The sequence below is a fragment of the Ipomoea triloba genome, chromosome 1 (assembly GCF_003576645.1).
Source record: "Ipomoea triloba cultivar NCNSP0323 chromosome 1, ASM357664v1".
NCBI classification, from domain to species: Eukaryota; Viridiplantae; Streptophyta; class Magnoliopsida; order Solanales; family Convolvulaceae; genus Ipomoea; species Ipomoea triloba.
In genome coordinates this window covers 27912308-27937460 of record NC_044916.1, presented here as the reverse complement: position 1 = coordinate 27937460, position 25153 = coordinate 27912308, and the positions used below count along the sequence as shown (strand labels likewise).

General features: G+C 33.6%; 2 protein-coding genes across 2 annotated transcripts; both read right to left on the bottom strand.

The window, feature by feature from the left end:
* Positions 1-2658: 2658 nt before the first annotated feature.
* LOC116033004 (LAG1 longevity assurance homolog 2) lies at positions 2659-6799 on the bottom strand. The gene is made up of 6 exons (XM_031275759.1): positions 6412-6799; positions 5422-5630; positions 4976-5131; positions 3473-3658; positions 3210-3388; positions 2659-2994 (listed from the first exon to the last, which is right to left on the bottom strand). The coding sequence occupies exons 1-6, from the start codon at positions 6526-6528 to the stop codon at positions 2975-2977; spliced, it is 867 nt and encodes a 288-aa protein (XP_031131619.1). The 5' UTR covers positions 6529-6799; the 3' UTR covers positions 2659-2974.
* Positions 6800-11905: 5106 nt separating this feature from the next.
* Positions 11906-15450, bottom strand: LOC116020755 (abscisic acid 8'-hydroxylase 4). Its single transcript, XM_031261277.1, has 9 exons — positions 14950-15450; positions 14544-14865; positions 14147-14296; positions 13810-14058; positions 13598-13687; positions 13433-13511; positions 13196-13302; positions 12942-13060; positions 11906-12269 (listed from the first exon to the last, which is right to left on the bottom strand). The coding sequence occupies exons 1-9, from the start codon at positions 15144-15146 to the stop codon at positions 12155-12157; spliced, it is 1428 nt and encodes a 475-aa protein (XP_031117137.1). The 5' UTR covers positions 15147-15450; the 3' UTR covers positions 11906-12154.
* Between the last annotated feature and the right edge of the window lie 9703 nt (positions 15451-25153).

Sequence of the window (25153 nt, the reverse complement as noted above, 5' to 3'; positions counted from 1 at the left end):
CCTATATTTATAAAGTTATTGAGAATATCTCCCCTTTGGTAACCCTAGCTAGCTACCATAAATGTTTTAGGATTTATTTTCATATTACATTTTAGGATCTTCTTTCCATATTCCACGCATGAAATCCACGCCCAACCACCATCGTCTTTAGGAAACTTCCCAAACCTCAATAAACAGTCCGCGACCGTCCGACTACAGTTCCACAAAGGACTCCGACCCATCGCCAGTCAGCCCTCAACAGGCCGCCTCTCGACCCTATCATACCATTCAAGCTCACCCCCTTCCTAATGAATCCCCAATCTTCATCGTTGGTCGTCCCCTTCCTCCTTTCGAGTATTAGGTCCCAAGTCTTAGTCCTTCCTCCATCAATGATTAATTGACAAGTTTTTTTTTTTTAAATAAAACAAATAAAATTGATCGCTAAAACTAATGTCAATTTACTAGAGTATTAAAAATAGAGTAAAATTAGTCTTAGAACATCCACACTAGTTGATTTTTTGCACAATGTTTAAGAAGCCAAGTAGAAGAGAGAATAAGAAAAAAGAAAAGAGAAACAAAAAGTTGTTATCTGACAAAAAACAAAACAAAAAGACTAACTTATGCGCCCGGCTGGGTGCAACACTTCTCACACACGAATTTTTCATATTGTTTTATTTCCTTCTCCCGTCACGTGGACTCCACAAAAGTTTTAATTTTGCAGGAGAAAAATACCCCAACAAATATAGTTTAAAGCTCACATTTTGATCAAGAATCTCACATTTATTGCCTAACACTTTAACCCATTCAATTTTGAGTAAAAATTCAAGTATCAATTTTTCAATCACTACATTACTATAAGATAGACATAGACATCTATCTACTTATTGTGACAATTCATTTCATAAGTAATAAATTAACTATAATTATTCACTTTTTATTACATATTAATTTTGATTACATTTGTATTTATAAGATTTTAAATTTTAATTATATGTTATTTTAATAGAAAATTAATTAATTAATTTCTCATTATTTTCCTTTTAATCGATGGAAAAGAATACCAATTTTTCCATCGATATTGGAATGGACATTTTAAAATCGTGCTGGTTAGATCATGAAGTTTTATTTATGTTTTCACACCGCAGCCATTTTCCTGTCGAAATGTCCAATGATGGAAAAGAAGTAGCCTCTAGTCTTATCTGTTGGAGCTATGCAACAATAACCCTCGTGTACGACAAACATCTCGAAGACATTCGACCCAACGAAGTATAATTGTAGAGTTGACTTGGTCATACTATTGTCCAATTACTACGTCAAACTAACAGCTCACTTTCTTCTGTCAAACTCAGTTATCACTTATCATTGTCTCATTATCCTTTGCATCCCTTCCTCATTTTTGTCCTTCCTTTTTCTTTTTAATATTGATTGGTTACTTTTAATTAATTTCTTTATTTATTAAAAAAAGGTATCATTTGTCTCAATTTCGTTCTTTCTCAAATCATTTATATGTAATGGTATAGATTCAAACAAGCCAATGATAACAAATTATATATCATGAATTAGAGTCAACCCAAATCTAAAGACATAAGAAATAATACAACATATGTGTACTTTTTAATAAAACTTACTTTTGAAATCGGTCACAATATACAAATAAGTTTAAATTATGTGAAATTCGAAGTCAATCATAAAATACACACATATAGATTAACCATTTATAATCAAGATAATTAATAATTTTGATAAAATATTAGTATGCGATCAACTGTTGTTCACTAACCTATTTTTGGACTTCATGCCACTGTTGCAAAAATCGCCACCTAGGTGCTAGGCGCTCCTAGACCGAGGCGAATTGTTCCCTAGGCGTCCGCCTAGGTGGCCGGCCGCCTAGCGCCTAACTCGGCTGACTGGGCCGAGTTGGCGGCCGACTAGGCCGAATTTGGCCGAGTTAACTCGTCCAACTCAACAGAGTTAGCCGAGTTAACTCGAGCGAGTCGGTCTTGTTAATTTTATTATTATATTTATATATATTTAAATTTATTTATTTATATAAGTAAGAGAAGTAAGATATATATATATATATATATATATATATATATATATATATATATATATATATAATATAATATAATATATGACATACACCCACACAAATGAATTAATTTTTTGTTTTTATAGTTCGCTGCCTAGAACCGCCTAGGCGCCACTTAGGCGCTAGTCTACCGCCCGACTAGCGCCTAGCGCCTACTACAACCATGCTTCATGCACAAAAATAACATGTTAAAGGGTTGCACCTTTAAAAGTTTAAGTCCCTAATTGACTTTTTAAGTAAAGTTTGAAGACCTATTTGACCATTTTTTTTTTTTTTTTAAATTTATACAAAGTAAAAATTAAGAATATTTTAGCCATATTAAATAAGTTGAAAAATAATGAAAAACAAATATATTTAATAAAAATTTCCCTATATTTCAATTAACATCAAATTAAAGGATAATATCCTATATCAATTGACGGTGACGGCTAGATGCATCATTTGAACTGAAATAAATTTGATATAAGATTTAAAAAAGCACGAGCTTGAATTTGTACCCTTAGATGTACGGCTCCACCAATCTTGTTGCATAGGTCATGGCTGACGCTAGCAGCTTTACAAGAGCCACAAATTAGTAAGCACTCCAATCACGAGCAAATGTTTTGTTTTATTTATTTATTAATTAATTATATTATGCTCCATTCTTTGTTTAAAAAAAAAAAATATTATGCTCCATTCTATCTACTCTACAACTGTATTCTTTTAGCCGTTTCTATACCTGTTACAGACACTAAGGACACACGGAACAACTTGTCAACGTTTAGCATTAAAATGTCATCTATGTCTAACTGAAAAGAAAACTAGAAAAGATCAGATGGAGAGCCAAACTTACAACAACACAATCTAAAACCAATCTTCCAAGGCTGCTACAATGCAGGGTAAGGAGTCAGAATATCTTTCCAACTAGTCTTCATCCTCTGAATCTGCATATATTAGTTAGAAAATATATCGGTTATAGTTCAGACAGCAGCAATAGTAAAAAGGACATAAAAGGAGAATCAATATTGTGGTTCTTCAAACTGTTGCAACCGCTAGAGAAGGTTTAAGGTACCAAGATGACAAAGGAGAGATTGATGGATTTTCACAAAAGAGCTGATAATGAATAATTTTGTTTGGTCTTTTACGAATTTAAGCTTACCAGATCGTATATCTTCCCCAACTTGTCCTCTATTTTTCAATTGTCTTCTGATCATTGAGCATATGAGAATCCACCAATAGATGTGGAACACAAGGAGGCTCAACAACATAGTATTGAAGACGTAGTATAATAACATATGACTTGGCTCTGGGAGCCTCAACACCTCGATCAGATAATAACTGTAAATGGAAACCATAAGGTGAAGTGCAAACTTGATGGGTAGGCGGGGAATGTTAAGAACTACTAATTATATCACAAGTTACCTTGAAGATCTTATGACCCAAAATGGAAAAATAATTAGCCGGAGAACAAGCCATGAAATTGCAAATAGTCCAAAGAATAAGCTGGCACCAAATTCTTTCTCAGAGTATTTGAACACTTTAGCAGCTTCCATAAAGACATCACTAGCATCATGTAGTGCAAGAATAACCGATCCAATTCGAAAGAACCTGTGAAAATGGAAGCTTCATTGTCATCCTACCATGCATCAACTCTTAGATATTTTTCTTCATGACTAGAAAGATTTAACTAATTGAATTGATTGATAGTGCACTTTGCCTTTAAGAATATATTGGCCATGTACAGGACCTCTGGGTTTCACTTAAGTCCAACATATCAGCCATATGCAGTGGTTAATAGAAAATCTGGTTCTAGTTCAATCAGAGTCAATAAAGTAAATGATTCGGTTACCACTTGGCCTTATAGGAGGTCACGTGGTAACCATATTAGCCATAGCCCATAGGCAGCATGACCTAGAGATCACGTTCCCTTCGTTCTATCAAAGTCTCTTGACATTTGATGTACTAGTCAAGCAATAGGAGGTCTCAGTTTGCTGTTTTTTAAGCAGGTGATGCTTTCGCTTCTTGGTAATAGTTTGCTCAGAGATGGTTAATCAATCTGAGTTCTTCTATACGTTACTTCAGAAGAGATTTGTGATAAGCCATAAAAGATTTCACAACCATTTAGACAAACAGTACATTATAGAAGTGAATCGAGTAAGGAGTCAACTTAAACAAAACCATAGAAAGAGCTAGGGAGATGTTCATCATTCTTCATTTAACATAAAGCAGGCAGCACTAACATAAATCAGCAGAAAACATGAACTCAAGCAAAATGTGATAAATAACACCTGAAACAGATGCCTGGAATAATTGTTCAATGAAATAATCCCCCTAGTAACAGAAAAATTGATGCATTTTGGGGGCAGCATTATTTTCGTAGAACCAAGAAGAAGCAGGATGAGGCAACAATAGGGAGGTTGGGGTAGAAAGGAAGCCACTAGGAAAGATTTGGAAAGCTGTGGGTATTTGGAAAGATTATCAATTAGAAGGGATTCAGTTTTTGGAAAACTTATTACCTTATTTTATAGATACTTTCATTATTTAGTAAGTTGGAATATTTTAGCATATTACTTAGCTAGTTAGCTTATTTAGTTTATTTCCTATTCTGAGTTGTATTTTACCCTATAAAAGGGGTACCAATTCTAATGAAAGGCAAGCAGAATTTTATCCTGGCAAAGGGAATTAGGGAGTTCTGGGGCCTCAAGAAAACCCAGACCAGTTCTGTGTTATTTTCTGTCTTTTTTTTTTTTTTTTTTTTTTTTTCCTGCCTGTGACGATCAGCACATTACATTGGGTCCGTTGCCAACGATGGTAGGCTTTATTCGAACCTTAAATACCAACACAGACCACACACTGTTTTACCATAAGCAATTCCTACTAAACACAAAAGAGGCTAAAAGACTTGTTGGGATAGTAGAAAATTACCTTGTAATGTATGAGTATGAAATCAGTATGACAGTGATTATGTGATGAGACATCATAACAGCAAAATCTTTTCGTCGAGTTTCCCAGACGAGAAGGGCAGCAATGCTATAGATATAGAATCCACATTGACACATGTATACAAGTGCTATGGCAAGCCTGAGATGTAAAAAGCAGCAACTCAGAAACCAACAAAGTCATCAATATGTGAGCATGTCGACAAAAGGGTCTCTTGCAGGCATATATAGGACATAAAAATGTTAAAACATTCTATCAAGAAAATTATGCATGCATTGAAAAATCTCTCTCCACAGGGCAACTCCAGTCCTAATTGGGCAATAAGAGATTATATTACATTAGATATTTATCATCTACTCATCCAGAAGAAAGATACGTTAGATTTGCCGAGTGAAATCAAAATACAAGTGAATGCAAAAGGTAATACTCACGGTAGCTCATGATTTGGCCAGCCTCTGAAATACTGCCTAGTATCTAGGAACCATGGCTCATCATATATGGCTCTTAGGACACAAAACTCAACAGTAGCATAGTATGTAAATTTCCACATGGATTCAGATAATTTCACAACTTTTGCTCGTGTAGCCTCATTCATCCTTAGATTGGTAGCTCCATTTCTCAGGAGCCAAGTAGCAAGTCTCTGGTAAAGATGTCAACAACTGTAAGAGCAGAGAATACATATACATCTGAAAAGTGAAACTGATTGAGATAAAGTGAATTGTGATTTAAAGCAGATATCAACATACTTTGAATATTTTTAGTTGTACATTAGATCTTCACTTCTGCCAAACAGACCATACATATGTGCACAATATATAGAAACTTCAACAGGATGGCTAGAATTGTACTTGTTGATTCATTGATAAATGACAATTAATGATTCATTGAACAGTTAAGAAAATCCTATCAAGCACTCCATACTTAATAACAGGTTTTCATTGCAATGTGAACTGGTTGATTAGATTTTCATTTGTTTGCAACCTCAGCTCTCAGAGTACATGAGTATGATGTCTTAAAAGTTACAACTAGGTTATTTAAATGAACAATGCCTTCGTTCGGGTAAATATAACTCCAATATACAAGCATCCGGAAGGTTAAGGATGAAATTTGCTATGTTGAGTATGATTATACAAATAATGAGTATAGTTTTTATTTGTACAGGGATGGTGATCTTGCAACATATATGCACAATGATGATGAACATTAAGAACAAAGGATACAACTTAGAAGTGCTAAGCAATAAATTAATAAATGAATGAAACTACCACTCATCAAGAGAGCAACAGTTAATTATATATTTTTTTCTTCCTTAAGCACTGCTAGTTAGGCAACAAATATAATACAGAGAATTTTCCTTCCTTCCAAACACAGCGTAAATTGATTTAAGTATTTAAACGACATACGCAGAGAAAGAAGCTTACACGGAAGATGAATCTGTCGAGGAGGAACCTGGCGGCAAAGCAAACGAACGCGAAAAGAATCGCAATGATGAGATGTAACAAAATTGGAGCGTCATTGTAAGCCAAAATCGATCCCATCACAGGATTCGGAACTCAATTATCCGTTAACACAGCAATCAACTCATCAATCCGCATATACGCATCGATCCCCCCGAAAGAAAAATCGATCGCGGTATAATACGATTTGCCCTGATTCTCCGCGAAACTAGTTCGGAATGGCGGTGACGGGTTGAAAGAGTGAGAGAGAGAAGAAGAAGGGTGGAAAAAAGTGGAGGTGGAGATGCTGTGTGTGAAATGTGAATGGCGCGGGGTTGGGTGCTCAACGCCAATAGTTTTGGGAAATTAGGCATTAACCTGCTCAATAAAAATACACGTGGCTGACGCAGCGACCTCAATAGGAAATTATACACCCCCAACGTGACGCCGCAAACTATATTATCATTCCCGCCAGCTTGGATTTTAAAGTTTTATTCCCCTAACATATAACACCTTGGTTGGGAGAAATCAATTACGAAAAAAATTTGTAATTCAATTGAAAAATAATAGAGTAAGAATTTAAATTACATTATTTCGTAGGGAGAAATAAAATTATTGAAAATGAAAATGAAAGAATGATATAAAGATTAAAATGTCTTTATGTAATAATAATAATAATAAGTAGTAGCGTCATTGTATTTTTTTCATTTCCCACACCCATTGAATCGCAATTTTGTGAAATTGTAATTCTCTCATACCAAACACAGTAATTTTAGATGTCAAAGAATTATGTTGTAAATGAATTGCAAATACAAGACTCCTTCGTTTATCAACTATATTTCAACCATGTCTCTGTTTAGTTAACATTTTTAAATAAAAATTAAATAAATTCTAAAATATTAAACAAATTTAATAATGAATAAAACATGTTGCCCGAAACTATGAATATGTAAACCCATTTAATCTCGCCTTGACAAACTATTATATCTATAATCTAACTCATTCTTATTATATGATGGGATGGATTGATTCGTTTGGATTTAATCCATTTTGATAACTAACTCTAATCTACCTTTAAGATACAAATTTATTATTATGAATAATAAATTAAAAGTTTGTTTGAATAGTGATCATATATAATTATATGATGTGATTTTATAAAAATAAAATTAAATAAGTTTTTTGCTGCCTTGTTTTATTTTAGAACTCCATCAACCTGTCATCATGATATGTGACTTGTTAAAGTGTCCATATATACAAAACTCGAATACTCTATAATTAAACTTTACATAGGACATGTTAAGTGTACATAAATATTATAAGGTATAAGATTTTTTTAGTACTATAGACTCTGTTACAATGCAGTATCTATTGACTCTGACAGAGTAATCAGGCAAGCATCATTCGACCCGATTATCAACACTGACCCGAAGGCAACAAACGGTCACCCGTTACACAAATACGACATATTGAAGAAGAGTGGTCAGCACATTGAAGAGGAGTTACTCTTTTATCATCATTTGCAGCACTTAGTACACCATTATGCATCCGTTACTTACTCGCAAAAAGTCGTTGGTACTAAGGATATAAAAAAGGAGTCTCGTGCCAAAGACCTTGTGGTCTAGTGGCACCTGGTGTCCTGGTTTACACTCCTACATGGATGAAGACAACTGTTGACTCTTTGTGCTTCAGTAGATTAAGAAAGTAGTTATGAACATATACTACATACTACATTGTAGGGTGGGGATCATTCACCCTCACAAAATATTACTGTCGGTTCGAACCCATCCCCTTCCATATGTAAGTGCCACTCCACTAGGCCACAAGCTAAACCATTCTTACTGTCAGGCTCGAACCCATATGGAACATTCTTACCGTCAGGCTCGAACGCATCCCCTTCCATATGTAAATGCCACCCCACTAGGCCACAACATCTTGGCGATCATTCCCCTAGTTTAAGTAAGGATAAAATCAGAACAAGAATTGATTAAAAATTCGAATTAGATTGAGAGAGAAGAGTTGTGGATGACCCAAATGGAGAATGAGCAATCAAGCAGTGTGAGAGAAAAATGTTGCTCTAGTGTAAAAACTCCTTAAAAGTAACATAGAAACCATAAAATCAACCCGAATAATACTGTTCTTAAAATTTGGGCCGATTCTACACCAATAAACCGGAACAAATCTTCAAAATTCCGAATAATCTCAATATCTCATTGGCAGGACCAAGGAGTCGCAAAATGCTCAATTTGGAAGCGGTTTATCGCCGTCAGGTCTGTAATGATGTCCAGCATATGGTTCTTTCTTTATGGCTTAGTTTTTCTGTATGCATTTGCGCCTGTATACGTCTGTGTTTTTTTGCGTATATACTTCCGTTTCAATGTTTAATCGCATATTTGGCTCGTATACTATGATTGTATTTGGTGTTTGTCGTTTTGATCCAAAACTTTCTGGATTTTGAGCGGTAGTCCTTCTGAAGTCCATAACAACTGTGTTTCTTAGATATTCAGGCTGATGTATGACTTATTCATGACTGTTTCACTACGAATTTGGGCCAAAACTGAAGATTGGGCCGTATTTACCTGTTGGTTTTGTCTATTCGTCCAATTTCTTTACAAATTAGAAATGAAAATTTTCCCAGTCTCTAATTCATCAATATGTTGGAGTGAGCAGTTTACTAACAAGGGAATTAGCTGTTCTATTGAAGATGCATTTGTATAAACATGATATAAAATATATATTTATCAAAGAGGATAGGCTGATAACCTTGTTTTGCTTCAACCATCTTTTGAATCTGTTTTTATTTATTTATATATATATATATATATATATATATATATATATTTTTTGGGGAGTGGGATGTCAATTCTAAGCAAATTTAAAATTTTCAGATACTCTAGAAGTGCAACATTTGTGTCAAGATCCTAGTGATGCCTATCTGAATGATAAAATACACATGACTAGTTCATAGCCTCAGCTATTTAAATGGGGGAAGGACCACTTTCCTATAGTGATTGAAAACTATTAGCACTTTAAATCCATCTGGCTGAGATGCTAGTATATTCTATCAAGACAATGAGTGAATTAACAATGCAAGAGCAGTAACTATCATATAGTTATGTAGTAAAAGAGTCCTTGGCTGAACCATTTTTCCAAACATGGATTGTTTTTGTGATATTCTTGAGTCCTTCTTGAATGTTCGAAGTCTTACTCACCACGTAGGACATAAGGCCCTTGAAAAGGTTTGACAGGGAAACTTGAATTATTCTAGCTACGTGTGCTCTTATAAGAGGATAGAGATACTTTCACTGATTCAGCAAAAAAGGGCTTGGAGTATCTATTTAAGTAAAAGTGTCCTTCCAGAAGATAGGTTTTACTGGTTAACATTTGCATCTTCTCTTGGAATTTTTGAACAGTTCATGCCACTTTAGTTTGGTAAATGTGTTGTCATTTTCACATGCTCCATAGAGTGAGCCTTACCACATTTACTTGACAGTCCAGTTACTTTCAGTGGGTGCTGGAAGACCATGATTTTGTTTTGATGTCTCTATTACACTACGTGATGCCCTTTTCAGTCATTTCTTAAGCACATGCATTTAACGAAATTCCTAAACAATAAAACTCAATGATAAAATTTATTGATCTGCACATGGGATTGGTTAATCAGTACAATAAGCTTTGATTTGCTAAGTAATTTAAATCTCTTTTTATTAACTAAGGAATATTAATGGATTTCTCACTTTATTGTGCTTCTATATGTATTAGCTTCCTCTAAGCATGATCCTTTACCTTGGCTACAGTATAGTTATTTTTGAATGGAAAGGACTGGTAGGCAAGTATCAGATGATGGTGAGTCAGTGATTTGTGCATTCTGAAGTTGAGTACACAGTGAAATATTGGATATTAACAATAGATTTGTTCAACACTGATATGGTAGCATGTGGAAGGCCAGCAAGCATTTGTTTTAATGTAGAGATATTTTGATAGTGATCTTGGTATGGATGATTTTCTTTGAATCAGAGTTCTAAATTGCTGTATACCAATGAGCTCATATCTGTAGCAGGATTTGAGAATATTTAATAGGGATGGATAAATGCTTCATTTTTATAACTTATAGTCTTATACTAAGAAAATGATTTCTTTCTTAGCATTGGCCTTATTTTGTTATTTTGAATTTAGGTTTTTTTTTTTTTTTTTTTTTTTTTTTTTTTTTTTTAAATTTAAATAAAGGGAACAAATCAAATCCAAATTCTGTAGAGGGCAGTATACATCCATGCCTTCATATGAGAAAATTTATTGTGTTGCCAAACTAACTGCAGTATTCCGTCTTTTCAATACCTAAGCCTGTTACCATTTGATAATGATCTGTGTGGAACAAATGCAGAATTAATACTCTCTCATTATTATTATTAACTGTTATAGTTCTTTTTGGTTGATGAGAGAGAAATGTCCTGAGATCATTTATATATAGTCTTAAAACTATACTACTGCAGTACTACTAAACTATAAGATCCTTGTCTAAAAAAAGTTTTTTAATAATAATAATAATAATAATAATAATAATATTATTATTATTATTATTATTATATTATTTGTTCTGTCATTCCATCACCATGATGGTTCTTATTTCTTTCACCTTATATATATAGAGGAAAGATACATATAACAGAGAGAACAGGAAAAGGATGGATCTATATTCAGGTATCAGTCTATTGGAATAATCTAGACTAGAAGTTGGTGGGAGAGGATTCACTTGAAATATTGCCCCAAATGTCCATATCTTCCCTGTTTGTGCCTTGCTTACAAGGTATTATTTATTTAGTGAACTATGACATGGGGGACCCTTTGTCAATTCATTAACTATTTTGGGTTTTCCTTTTGATGAGGGCATCCCTTTCTGGTAGCCTAGTAGACAACAGACACGTGGATGCTTGAAAACCATTAGTGCTTACCTTCACGTGAAGTCCTAAAGCAATGTGCTTCCAAAAATGAACATTGAGATATTGCATTAGGTCTTGTTGATTTTGGTTGATAAGCATCGCACAAGTCTTGCTTTCTGAATTCATCCAGTTGAATAATATTCTATTATTGGGTCATTTGGTCGGTGTCTATGTCCCTTGTTCAAAATTAATGAAGCTGAAATCAGTTGGGAAACTATGCTATTTGAATAGAGTTGGGAAACATTTTCCTCTGGTACTCCTTTATTATTATTGTTGTTGTTGTTGTTATTAGGGAAAATTGCACTTTTCGTCCCTAAGTTATAGGGTAATTATAGAATTCCTCACTAAGTTATCATTAACGTTGCATTTTTTGTCCCTTTACTAATAAAACAATAGGGACGAAATTTGCAATTTTAGTATAATTTAGGGACGAAAAGTGTGCAGGAAAGGACGAAAAGTGTAACGCCAATGATAACGGACAAAAAGTGAGCATGACCAACACTCAAGGACGAATTCTACAATTATCCTATAACTTAGAGACGAAAAGTACAATTTTCCCTTGCTATTATTATAATTAAAATTTACTTGGGATTAAGAGTAAGTATAGCTACTGAATACATATTGTTAAATGGTACAATTTGTCTAATGAGATGTCCATAAATAAAATATCACCAAAGTAGACCCCAGGGAAAAGCTACAGGGTTGAGGTTAACTTTAACTAAATTTGTAGGTATCTTCAGATTTATTTATTTATTTATTTTTATTTTATTTCCATCAGAGGGCGCGTCCTGCTAAATAGACTGTTGTAGACTGTTGATCTCTTTCCAAAACCTGGCTGGGAGTCCCTGATAAGGTACTGGGAATGGGCTATACTGTATCATACCTTGGGAACTAATTGCTTCCCACCTGCAAAACAAAAACCGCAAAGAACAAATACATGGCTTATTATAGACAAACATAAATGCATATATTTGCAATCTACAAAACATATATACATAATATACATGCACTCATGTGTTGTAATATACTGAATCTTACCAACATAGTTTGGTCATGATGAATATAGAAGTTGAATGTTATATGTGTGTGTGTATACATATTTATATGCATGTTAGCATGTATGTAAATGTGTACGTGTGTGTCTATATATATATATATATTAGGCTAAATTATGTAAATGTTGGTTGCTAATTTGTAGTTACTTGATGATGGCTAAAATGTGAATTTGGACAGGTTCATGACAACCTCTAACAGTAATATTTTAAATGACTTCTGGGTTTAGAATGCAAAGAAGGATGAAGGGCATTTAATGATTAATTACTAAATTCCCGTCATAGGAACGTGGTATAGTCCTCCATTAAGAAACTACAGAATATTATTTTTCTCCTGCTAGCTAAATTTTACTTCGATTTCTTACTATATGTATTGTATAAGGAAGTTCCATTCTTTGATGTCTTTCATAAATACTGCCTCCTTAGTCCTTAGTAACTTGTATAGAAAGTTAAGGTGTTGCTGATAGAAAGGGAACTTGAGCTAATCAAATGAAATGAACATAGTCCTGCTTGTATGGCATTTTACCCGTAATTGGTAACTAGATGATGAACTAAAATCAGCATCTCTAGTTTGGCAAGCTCATTTCCAGGGCAAGAATGTGCACCATTGCCAAATGGCATATAGGTATTGGGTTTTGGTGCAACCTGCATCCATCCACCACCACAAAATGTTTTAGAGAAACAACAAACCATTAAACTCTCTTTTCTCCTTTCACTTCACCACTCTGGAAAAGTAGAGATTTGAACGCAGAAATTGCTTGCATCTTTGTCTTTACATACCTCGAACCTAGATGGATCAAAATTCTGAGGGTCTGTGAAAAACTCAGGATTATGATGAATGTTTCTAAATAATGGCATCACCTTCCATCCTTTTGGAATAAAATATCCTGTAATATGTGATTCAAGAATTAGTGATCTCAATGTCTACAAGAATGTCTTCTCAAAGCATTAAAACTTTAATAGTATGAGCTGATTTGACGTCTATGTTGTTGTATATAACACTATATCAATTTTTACCATCATAAAACACGTCAACTACAGCTTCTCTGAAGGTGAAAGATATAATGCTTGACATCCTCAAACTCTCTAATATGGCCTGCAACAGCAAATTGTTAGGTTGACGGGAGGACTTTCCTGTACTGCTCTACATCTTATAAAATTGATAACAGGGAATGTAAATACCCTATATGTTAGTGGCATATTTCTTGTTTGAGCCCAATTTAAAGATTTCTTCTCTTCACTGTTTGATCTGTATATTACTGTTTGTTCTGCCTGCAATTAAAAAGTATTTTGTTAGAGTATTGTAATTAACAGTATTGACTAAGGGTGGATTAAAAATCCAAAACATCAAGAAATAATTCATGGAATCTGAATCAGAAATTTAATAATTTTACCTTTACAGTTTCTAATAGTTTCTGGTCATCATGGAGATACTTGAGAACCCAAGTTAAAGCACTAGCTGTTGTATCCTGAGCAGCAAAAAGCACTCCAATGATGTTATCTGCTATTTGGTCCTCCCTTAGAGCCTGACCTTTTTCGTCTTTGAAGTTCAGCAGATGCCCTAAAAGATCCCTCTCCAAGACTTTCTTCTCTTTCCTTTCGCATATTATCTCACTGAGAATCTGATTAAGCCTTTTCCTTGCCTTTTAGAATTTGTCCATAAAAAGAGAAACTCAGTTGCAAGTTGCAGAGGGGCTTTACTAGAGATTGATGTTTGGGAGGTTTACTTACCACTGTGGCCTTGTTATACACAGTTCCTGGTAAATTTGTGGGGAAAGAATTGTAGCCTTTATCTACTATGCAGTAATTCTCCTTCAGAGCATCCCTATACTTTTTGTCCAGATGACCGAAAATGGCAAGTATACCCACTTCAAATGAGAACTGTAGCATATCATGCATGAGGAAAACATATTATTTTAGAAGGGACCCATCATTGATGATTATTGAGTTACTCTGTATTGAACCTACTACTAAAAACAAATCTGTAGATGTAATATTAAAGAATAAGACAGCAGAGTCAGACTTAAATAATTTTTATATATGCCAATAAACACTTTAAAACAGCACAAGTCTTTTCATATAGAAAGGCAGTAGTGTGTCACTGTAAAATAGAAAAAAGGAAGTTGACCTTCTTCATCTCCTGGAATGTGTTAATAATCTGCTTGTTGGCCCATGATTCCAGGGAAGTAATGGCAATGGCTTCAATATCAGGAACTAGTTTGCGAAGGACCTCCGGTGACAATGAGCTCTGGACAAGCTTCCTCACTTGAGAATGATAATTCCCTTGTTGAAAGAACAGTGCAGAAGGACCAATCAGCTTCTCTTTGCTCTTTGGGTATGTGGGTTTGAACAAGCTGGAGTGAGTTACCAGCACGAACCGAGCAGCTTCAGGGCTAGCCAGCATAACACAAGGGCATCCAAGTATGTGTGTTTTAAATATATCTCCATATCTGTTATGAACATTCATGGCGTAAGTTCTCGGTTCTTATCATGCAAAATAATTATTAGAAAAGTTGGGTTGAGAAGAACATGACCTCTTTTGCTTATTAGAAAAGAAGATGTTAGGGTCCTGAGAATAGAGTTGGAGAGTCTCTCCTATATAAGGCCATCCCATTGAACCCGGCGGCAGCCTTAAGTTCTCTTTCCTTTTCGCTGCTTGTTTCCTTGATATGCAATACGAGAGAAGAGCAGAGAGAAAGAGGATATAGATGATAGATGAGACGATCTCCATAAAATGTAGTAGCACCACGCTCCCTCTGTCCTTTGTTACGGAGGCAATAAGCTAGATGGCTTTTAGAGTTGTGTTGATGAGCTGGAGGACTATATATATTCAATGTGAGGGGAGAGTGGAGTTATGATGTGTATGTGTGTATGTGTGTGTATATATATATTCAAGATCAAATGAGAACCATGCCTTAGGTGATACATGTGAACATGCATGAATGCACACAATTTACTACATGAATGCAAACAATCTACTCCCGGGTAAATTATGTGCATTGTGCACCTGGAGTATTAGATTGTATGCATTCATGTAATAGTTCGGAGGTTCTCACTTAAGTGATAGTTCTCATTTGAACACAAATATATATATATATATATATATATATATATAGAGAGAGAGAGAGAGATCTCATTTGAACACAAATATATATATATATATATATATATATATATATATATATATATATATATAGAGAGAGAGAGAGAGAGAGAGAGAGAGAAGCTGCAGCAGAGAAATGATAAGCAGGAGATGCAGGATTTGGCAAATGTTTTTGGTTGGACCTTCTCTTTCCGTGGTATTATTACGACTTCAGACTTGATAAGGGGGTATGGGGGAGAGATTCATGTATATCCAAGGTTGATACGGACTAAGACTACATTTACCATGGCGGCTCCTCGTAGAAATGTAAAATAGGACTGGTTAAACTAGAAATTGTAGTCATTCTATTTATCTATTGTTTTATGACCATCATTATGCTTGTATAATAATAACAATAAGAGAAACTGATGCTTTTGATATCTCAAGGATACAATAGATTCAGTTCTAATTATAGGTGCTTTTCAGTTTTGGCCTTTTTCTCCATCGAAATGGAATGGTTAGTGACTGCTACTTCCGATAGACATGATAGGGAAACAATTTTTCTAAAATCAACTTTAACTAAAAGTGCCATTTTTCGGACTTGCTTAGTAAGTGATGTTTTGGTGAAAAATCAGTAAATTTGATCACTTTCAATGTTTTACCTTGTTTAAAATGCCAAAAACATGTTTGATAATAAGTTGATTAGACTAGTGTTTTGAACCTGCAAGGTTAGAATACTACACTCTACTTTGGGGCGAGGCTTAGGGATTATCATTTTGTAAAAAAATATTTATTTTTAAAAAAATGCACCTATGGCAGGATCTCACGAGAACCATCCATCATGTGAGAAAATGGTCAAATAGATTTTTGAACATTACTCAAAAAGTCAATTAATCTCTTAAACTTTTAAAAATTACAATTAAATCTTTAAACATATTATTTTAGAGCAATTAGGTTCAAAATCGGATAGTGACTTGTTACTAAAAAAAAATCTTGATTTGAGTCATTGAATATAACGATCGCCGTTTCTTTACTTAAAGAAATGGTGCCGTTTTTGGACCATGATTCACTGTTTAACAATTGAATTGTTATGTGCATGGCGTCACTGTAGTAAGCACATTACCAAAAAGAGTAATACTACACATACTCCCACATTTTACTTCATTTTATACTCCTTGCTTATATGTCACCCTTTGATTCATTAAAAAAAGTGAACCATAACTTTTATTACTATCTTTTCATCTCCCTCCAATGAAATCAAGACATGTGACACGGGGGTTTTACTCACTTGAAGTAAATATATCATTTTCCTTACCAAATATAGTAGTGGCTGGCCCATCATGCTTTCGTATTGATTTTGTAGTAGTAGAAATAGATAAAGTACAGCCTACCTAAACAATTTCAGTTTTCTGGCGGTGCCGACTTAACTCTTTTTTTTTTTCTTTTTTTAATAATAATAATAATAATAATAAATCAATCTAAAATATAGTCCACACATTATACGAACAGTTTAATTATTTTTTTAAAAAAGTGTTCTCATTATTTTAAAGAAATTATATTTTGTGTCAATTTAAAATTCTAAAGATTTAACACAATTTACCAAAATTGTAGTATGATGAAATGAGTGATTTGAACTTCAAATGTATTCGTCGAATGTGCTGATGATAATTAGAAATGACAATGAGGTAGCCGGTAGGGGATATATTTCCAGACCCTGCACCCTCATTCCCAACCCATTTTTCACACTTGCATGGGGTAATTCGTTAGAGTAATTCTACATGTTTTACTCTCAATTTGTACTCCCATTTTATATTTCTTATGATTTAGCATGCTTTGATTGCTCAATTTAATAGGGGTCATGATGTTTATCCATTCATTTTTTCATCCTCCATTCAAATTTGAATACAAGTGGGAGTAAGATTTGAGAGAGAAGTTTTGAGAGTACATCAAGTATTTTTCAATCCGTTAAGGTAGTGCTGACATTATATCTATCCCATCATGATAGTTACATGCTACTTCATATATTATTTTTTAAATATTTAATTATTTTATACCAATATATTACATTAATATATTCAAAATAAACATTAACATACATGCTCACATTTAGGGCTTGCTTGGTTATTGGCGGATCCGTCAAAATTTTAACGAATACACCATTTTGACATTTTTGACCTTGATCAAAATGTCAAATAAATTGTTTGGTAACTCAAGGATTTGGAGCAGCGATTTGTTCCAAACAGCTAAGAATCAAAACGCTACATTTTGCAGGATTTCAGTTTAATTTGGTGCTTTGGGGAAAGATTGATCTTACCCCAAAACACCCTAATAATAATAATAATAATAATAATAATAATAATAAATTCACCCAAAAAAAAAAAACTAAAACTGAGAAGCCATTAAGGCTTCTCAATGCCTGCCCATCAACAGAAAGTGATGCGCTCAACAAAGGAAACTGATGCACCCAACAAAAATAAAATAAAAATTGAACTGTTGTGCACCTTAAGAGTTAAATTCATGCACTTTACGTTGGCAAGTGAAGCACCTTTAGCTTTAAACTTATACACCTAGAGTCTGAAAGTTGTTATTCATAAATCATAAGGAGAAAAAGTTGTGCACCTTAAGAGTTAAATTCATGCACCTCAAGCTGGAAAGCGATGCACCCAACGGAAAAAAAAAAAATTGAACTTACACAAAATTACCATAATGCTACTGCGTTTTTTTTTTTTTTGGGGTTTAGGATTTTTGCTAGATTACTGGCTGAGATTTCACCTCAATTTTTATTTCAGAGTTCTTTCACATCTGATCTCTTGTGTGTGTGTGTGTGTGTGTGTGTGTGTGTATAGGATCATATGAGAACAAGTCCTAAGGAGAACACTAAGAACATATTTAGCCTTATATCTGGAAAAATCAGACGAATCATATCAGATTTTTTTAAAAAAATTGCGGCGACATTTTCGTAAATATCACCAATTTTACTATGCAAACTTGAACGTTAAAATCTACACTCATAATTTTTTCAGATTTGCATGTTTAGTATTAACATATTGCACATTTATTATTAAAAGATTGCACTTTTTTGAAACTTAAAAAGATTGCACTTAGGGTTTGAATTTTAGAGTTTATGACTAAGCTTTTTGTTTTATTTGGTTTAAGAGTTCACTTTTTACTCCTTAGGGTCTAGTATTTATGGTTTAGATATAAAATTTAGCTTTTCATTGATTTTTTAAAAAATTTATCCAGGTTTGCATATTTTTTTTGAGACTACTGACTCTATTACAATGCAATATATGTTTATAACTATTTTCTCAACTTACTGAAGCACAAAGAGTCAATACCGCCTCCACTGATCCCATCCGTCCAATTATATTTTTACATATGTAAGGTTGGGATTGGTTCTTAGTTTGGGGTTCGTCTCCTATGAAAATCATGCCCAAGTGAGAATTGTGATCTAATTTGGACCATTAAAATCAAGAGATACACGACTGTTAGGGGTGAGCAAGGATACACCAAATATGCTCCAATCTATCAAATCAACTCCATCCCATCCACATCTACTTAAAGTTATGGGATGCAGATTAATTTAATAAAAATTTGCCACTAGTAGATTGTATGTGGATGCGACTTTTCAAAATCTACTATATTCAATCCGCTACACACACACACATATAAGCCTAGTAGCTTACTGTTGAGTTTCCTGTGACGGGTGTAGTCCAAATCTAATTTTATAATTCAATTTTAATTTTTTTTTTGATCAATTTTAATTTTTAATTTGTCTACATTTAGCATAGGGTTTTAGGTCATATTATTTTTTATTTTCCCCTTTCTTCATTCTTCAAATCTGATTTTTTCTTCTTTATGGTGTCTAGGGGGTAAACGAGCGGCAAATTATTGCATGGACCATGGTCCACACAGCTAATAAAAAGTACATTATTTTTATACTGAAAGTACATTATTTTTGTACTGTAGGTACATTATTTAACAGTATATATCAAATAATGTACCTTCAGTACAAAAATAATGTACTTATTATTTTTGGTCCATGCAATAATGAATGCAAACGAGCCGAACCGGACTCGAACTCGTTAAGGAAGGCTCGACTTGAGCTCGAGCTCGGCAATTTTCGAGCTGCTCGAGTTCGGCTCGTGCAACTCGATTGTTTGAGCTCGAGTTCATGCTCAAGTTCGAGTGTGATTTTGAGCTCAAATTTAGCCTGTTTGATTTTAAATCCATGTTTCAACTAAAAATAAACTAATATATATATATATATATATATATATATATATATATATATATATATATATATATCGCTCGCGAGCAGCTCAACGAACTAAGAGTCTAAGACATTAGAGCTCGAGCTCGGCTCGATTATTAAACGAGCCGCTCGAGCTTGGCTTTAGCTCGAATTTGACCGAGCGGCTCGCGTGGCGCTCGGCTTATTTACACCCCTAATGGTGTTATAACCACAAGGTCAACATTGCATTGATGATGGATGAATAATTGAAAATGAATAAAACAAAACAGAATAACCTAGCAAGTTGTGGTTAATAAGAACTCTTATTTCCCGGCAAGCGCCATAACTATCATCCTCAAGAACCAAACTTATTAATTTTATTATTTTAACATAAAATTTGTCATCCTATCCACATCCAATTCACCCAAATCCATCGTTATTGGATTGGATTTATACCCCTAGTGGATGCGGATGCGGATGCGACTGGTATTTTTTAAATCCACTTTTAACGGATTAGATGCAGATTGACCCAAAATCCGCTCTCATACACTCCGTGCTCACCCTTAACGGCTGTGATCTACACATCCATCTACTAAAATTAAGAATATTATTAGCATAAAATAATAGGAAATATATGGCAAAGAGCAATTTAGTCCACCTAGGAACATCCAACCTCGATAAAAAAAAATGCAAACATTCCTTCCACACTATGCTTTCCAAAGCTATTTCTTCTCTAACAATATTGATGGAAACAAACAACTATTTTTAATCACTAATATTAACACCCTGAACTCCACGACAAAAACCATAACGACAATATAATGCTTCACAACTAATACCAAAATGCACCACAACTATAATAACGATACACTAATTACACAATAACACTGATGCATAAATACTACATCTACATGCCGCATCCACCTTCGTAATGCACACAAAATTTATCACCATTATACTAACATAGAATGCACAACACTGTCCCACATAATGCACACATTTACTTCTAGCAATGCACAACTTTAACTTTGAAAGTGCATTAAAAGTAGACATGACCACGATTTGATTTGAATCGGACTGAAATCAGAGTCGATTCTGGATAATGTGGAACAAGACGGTTCCGATTTGAAACTGGAAAAAAAAAATTACTGTTATTTAATTAATATTTAAAAAAATTATTTGGTTAAAGTTTAACTATAATAATTATGTTTATTTTTTTTAGTTTAACTTTGAAGTTTAAATATTTCATATAAATATTTTTTTAATTTTATTAATAAAAAATTAATTCTTGAATTTGAATTATGAAAAAAAAAAATCAATCAAAATCCCGTTTGAACGCCGGTTCCAAAACCGTAGGTAGAACCTTTAATTTATACAAGGTCCAATTCCAGATTGATTGATTTTGGAACCATAATCGAACTGTGGGCGTGACTAATTAAATGTGTACAACATTTTATACGTGCACACCTTAAACCCCTATGCTCTAAACCCTTAAACTCCTAAACTCGATCCAAAAAAATTGACGACCACCATAGTAACACCTAATGTACAACATTGCCCCACATAATACATACATTTTCTAATAGTAGTGCAAAACTTTCTATGGACTACATAAAGGTGTACAACATAGTCCTATAATGTATAACCTCACGCCTGTAGCAGACATGCTTGCTGGGCATGACTGGTGCGCAACATGCAAGTAGACATGCTTTCTTTTTTTTTTTTTTTTTGAAATAAGTAGACATGCTTTCTCTTCTCTGTTTTTTTTTTTCCTTGTAAATTGCACAAAAACCATCTTTTACCGAGCATGCCCTCACCTTCTATCTCATATACTATCTTTTTTTTTCTCCTCATAAAAACTACCCAAAAATCTAAATAAAATAACTAATGTGTTTAACCTAATGCTAGTAACAGAATAAGACTTAAACACAAATTTAACAGTAATTAATTATTTATGTTTAAGTCTTAATTGTGTTACTAGAATTATGTTAAAATTATTATTATAATTATAATATTTACAAATGATGTCCGTTTTTTTAACATTTATTCTTATTTTTCACATATAAGAAATAATTTTATTTTAAAAAATAAATGAAATATTTATTTTATCTTTATTTTTAACCGTCTAAACCTTAATTTAATTAAAGAAGGACAAATAGTAACTTTTGTAATAATTGAAGGGATTAATGTAGATACATTAATAAAATAAAGGGAAAATGACACTTTTCCCCCTATGTTATGTGCATATAGCATTTTTTCTCCCTGTGTTATTAAAGTGGCACTTTTCCCCCCTGAAATATTAAATTGACATTTTTGTCCTTAAAATAACTATTTCATTTATTTTTCATTCTCCAACAAATTATTACTTATATGTATGGATGATCACAATTCGGTTCGAATCTAACCAAACACTGTAACAATCATACCGAAATAGTATGGACGGTTCTGGTTACGATTCATAATCGAAAAATAAAATTAAATAATTGTTGACCGTGAATCGGAACTGAACAATAGTCATATATAGTGAAAATGATCAAACACTTATTTTGATAAATCGGTACGGTTCGGTTCCAATTTTGATTTTGAACCGCCAATCAAAACTTATTTATTTATTTATTTTTATAATTTTATTTCTTATTTAAAAATAGTCAAAATTCAACAATTATTTTATTTTATTTTTTCGGTTATGAATCGTAACCGTAATCGTCCATACTATTTAGGTTCAATTGCTACAGTGTTCGATCAGGTTCGTATTGAACCGTGATCTTCCATACATATTAGTAATAATTGGTTGGAGAATAAAAATAAATGAAATAGTTATTTTTAAGGGCAAAAATGTCAATTTAACATTACAGGGGAGAAAACTACCACTTTAAAAATAATTGAGGGAAAAAAACTGCCACTTTAATAACTCAGGAGGAAAAAGTGCTATATGCACATAACATAGGGGGAAAAAGTGTCATTTTTCCTAAAATAAAATTAAAAAACCCTATAAGCATATGTATTCAAGTATAAATGTGTCATTTTTCCTTTAATTTTTTTGAGAATTTAACTATCATTTTCCATAATAAATTGTGGGGTATATTCAGTCATTTCAAAAAGTGATGGGCATTAAATGCGAATTAGGAAAGCCGGCGGGTTAGATTAGAAGTCCACGTGCTATGGATGGGCGCAAAAACCGGCGGTCGAAATCAAAGATCGTTGAGAGCCTTTACGGTCGGTCGGTGTCGTCTCATAGCTTCTGGATCGAAGGGCCAGCATGTCAAGTCCAATTGTCAGGGTCCCACAGTCAATGGTGGATCAGAAACTTCTTGAGCAATTGGGGCCACGCTTTCCTCTCCAGTGTGACGTCCGCTTTCAATCATCTGAGGTGGGAAACGTGTCATCATCTCTATGGTCAGTTAGTATCGGGCTCGCCAGAAGGAGCTGGTAGTGCAGCACAATTGGTAGGTACTATAGATTTTTCACGTTTTGTCTTCAAATTAGAAAAGTGGGAAAAAACAAATCTCGAACTATTTAAAAAAAAAATTCAATTATACAATGAAGTCAGAAGTTATTAAAAAACAAGTGTAATTAGAATTTTTTTACTTGTAAATTACGGAATATCTATTATTGCATGTTATGTTAATGTGCAGGATCTATCCTATAAAAATAAAGACCCTGGTTAATAGTTTAATATGGGTCTTCTTTTTTATTTTTATTATATAATTGTAAATATAAAATAAAAATGTAATATTTCTTTAAAACCTTTTGTCAAAATATATATAATGCATAAAATATCCAACAAAGAAAAATACAAGTCAAAATTTAACATAAAAGCAACATTTTTCATTCGCATTTATATACAAAATTGATGAAGATATTATAAACAGAGCAAGCCGACCCGAGAAGACAAAGCAGGAATCGTAAACAGGTTCGGAACCCGAGGTTGAGTCCCGTGCTTGACCTGGGCTATTTGGAGAAGCCACCCGACCAAGGCTCTCGCCCAAGGCGGCCTCGGCGAAAGGGTCTCGACCGGTCAAATCGTGAGCCTGGTCGGCGCGAGCACAGTCAAATCGAAACTATAATCGTTCCCCCGTGTTAGGAGGGCGGTTAGGTAGCTTAGAAAGTATAAATAACTTTGTTATTGTCTCGTTAAGACATTCTCACATTCATATCCATTTTGTCATACTATACCCTTGTAATAGAGTTAATTACCGATTTGGTCCCTCGACTATTGGGATTTCACCACTTTGGTCCTCGACAATTTTTCTTGCCCAATTAAGTCATCGACTTTGAAAAAATTAACCAATTTGGTCCTCCGTTTATTTTACCATTTGATATCCGTTAAATCGAGACCAAATTGGTCCAATAGCATTACATAAAACTAGATAAAGAAATAGTGGGTTCTTTCGTTTCTCCAAAATTAAAGTATCCAATCCATGAAGGTCAAATTGAATGTGACTAATGTGAGTACATAAGTGTAAGTTAGATCAATATCGTTATCCCTAATCGAGAATTTCAAATTGGACAATTAAAGATGGACGTGATCATTTATTAGTTCCAAGATAAGGTAGATAATCCCACGAACTTGTTTGGACAACGTTTAGTAAATGCAATTTGAATAGAATGCCAACAATGAAATTTAACTCTGATCTTATGGAGATATTCTCTTCTTTTCTCTTTTTGACTAATAAGAAAAAATTACAATTACAATTTAGAATGTATTTATTCAGTAAATTTTAGGTGGTAAACCATGTTAAATTACTCATAATTGACAGACTAAAATAAAAAAAGTCAATATATCGTTATTTCACGAGAAGTTGAACTTATAACTTTATAGTTAGCAAGTCAATAGTCCTATTAATTTGGTTGGGGTTGTCATGGAGGTATTTAAATGTATATATACAAGGTAGTTTAAAAGTTTGCAGTTTCATTACGTACGAGTTTGGTTAGATGCCTACTTAATTAATCACCTCGGACAACATGGAACCTTAAACTGGCTTGATACGCATGTTTCGTGCAGGCCACAAATTGGATGGGATGTAGCTCCATGTTTGTTAAATGTCATTTTACTTGAGTGTCGTATGACTTTTTCTAATTTAATTAGGTACCTATGCTAGCTAATTGCGAGATCTTATTCCTTTTTAAGCTTATAATAAATTTATATGCATGCAAGTTTAAGATACTTCATTTGTGGCCATTAAATGTGGTGAGCCTAAATTTTCCACCAACTAGCTAGTAGGTTTTCTTTTTTCAGAAATATATATAACTTTGCATTTCCAATATCTGTTGGTTATATTGAATTTTGACTAGCCTCACATTCTCACACCACATAGTAAATGATCTTTTGCAGCACTAACTTTTATTCTAAAGTTTGAGTACAGTCCCGCAAGGATTTAAGCTCGCCCCCACACACATATAGCGAGGTCAGTTCAGATAA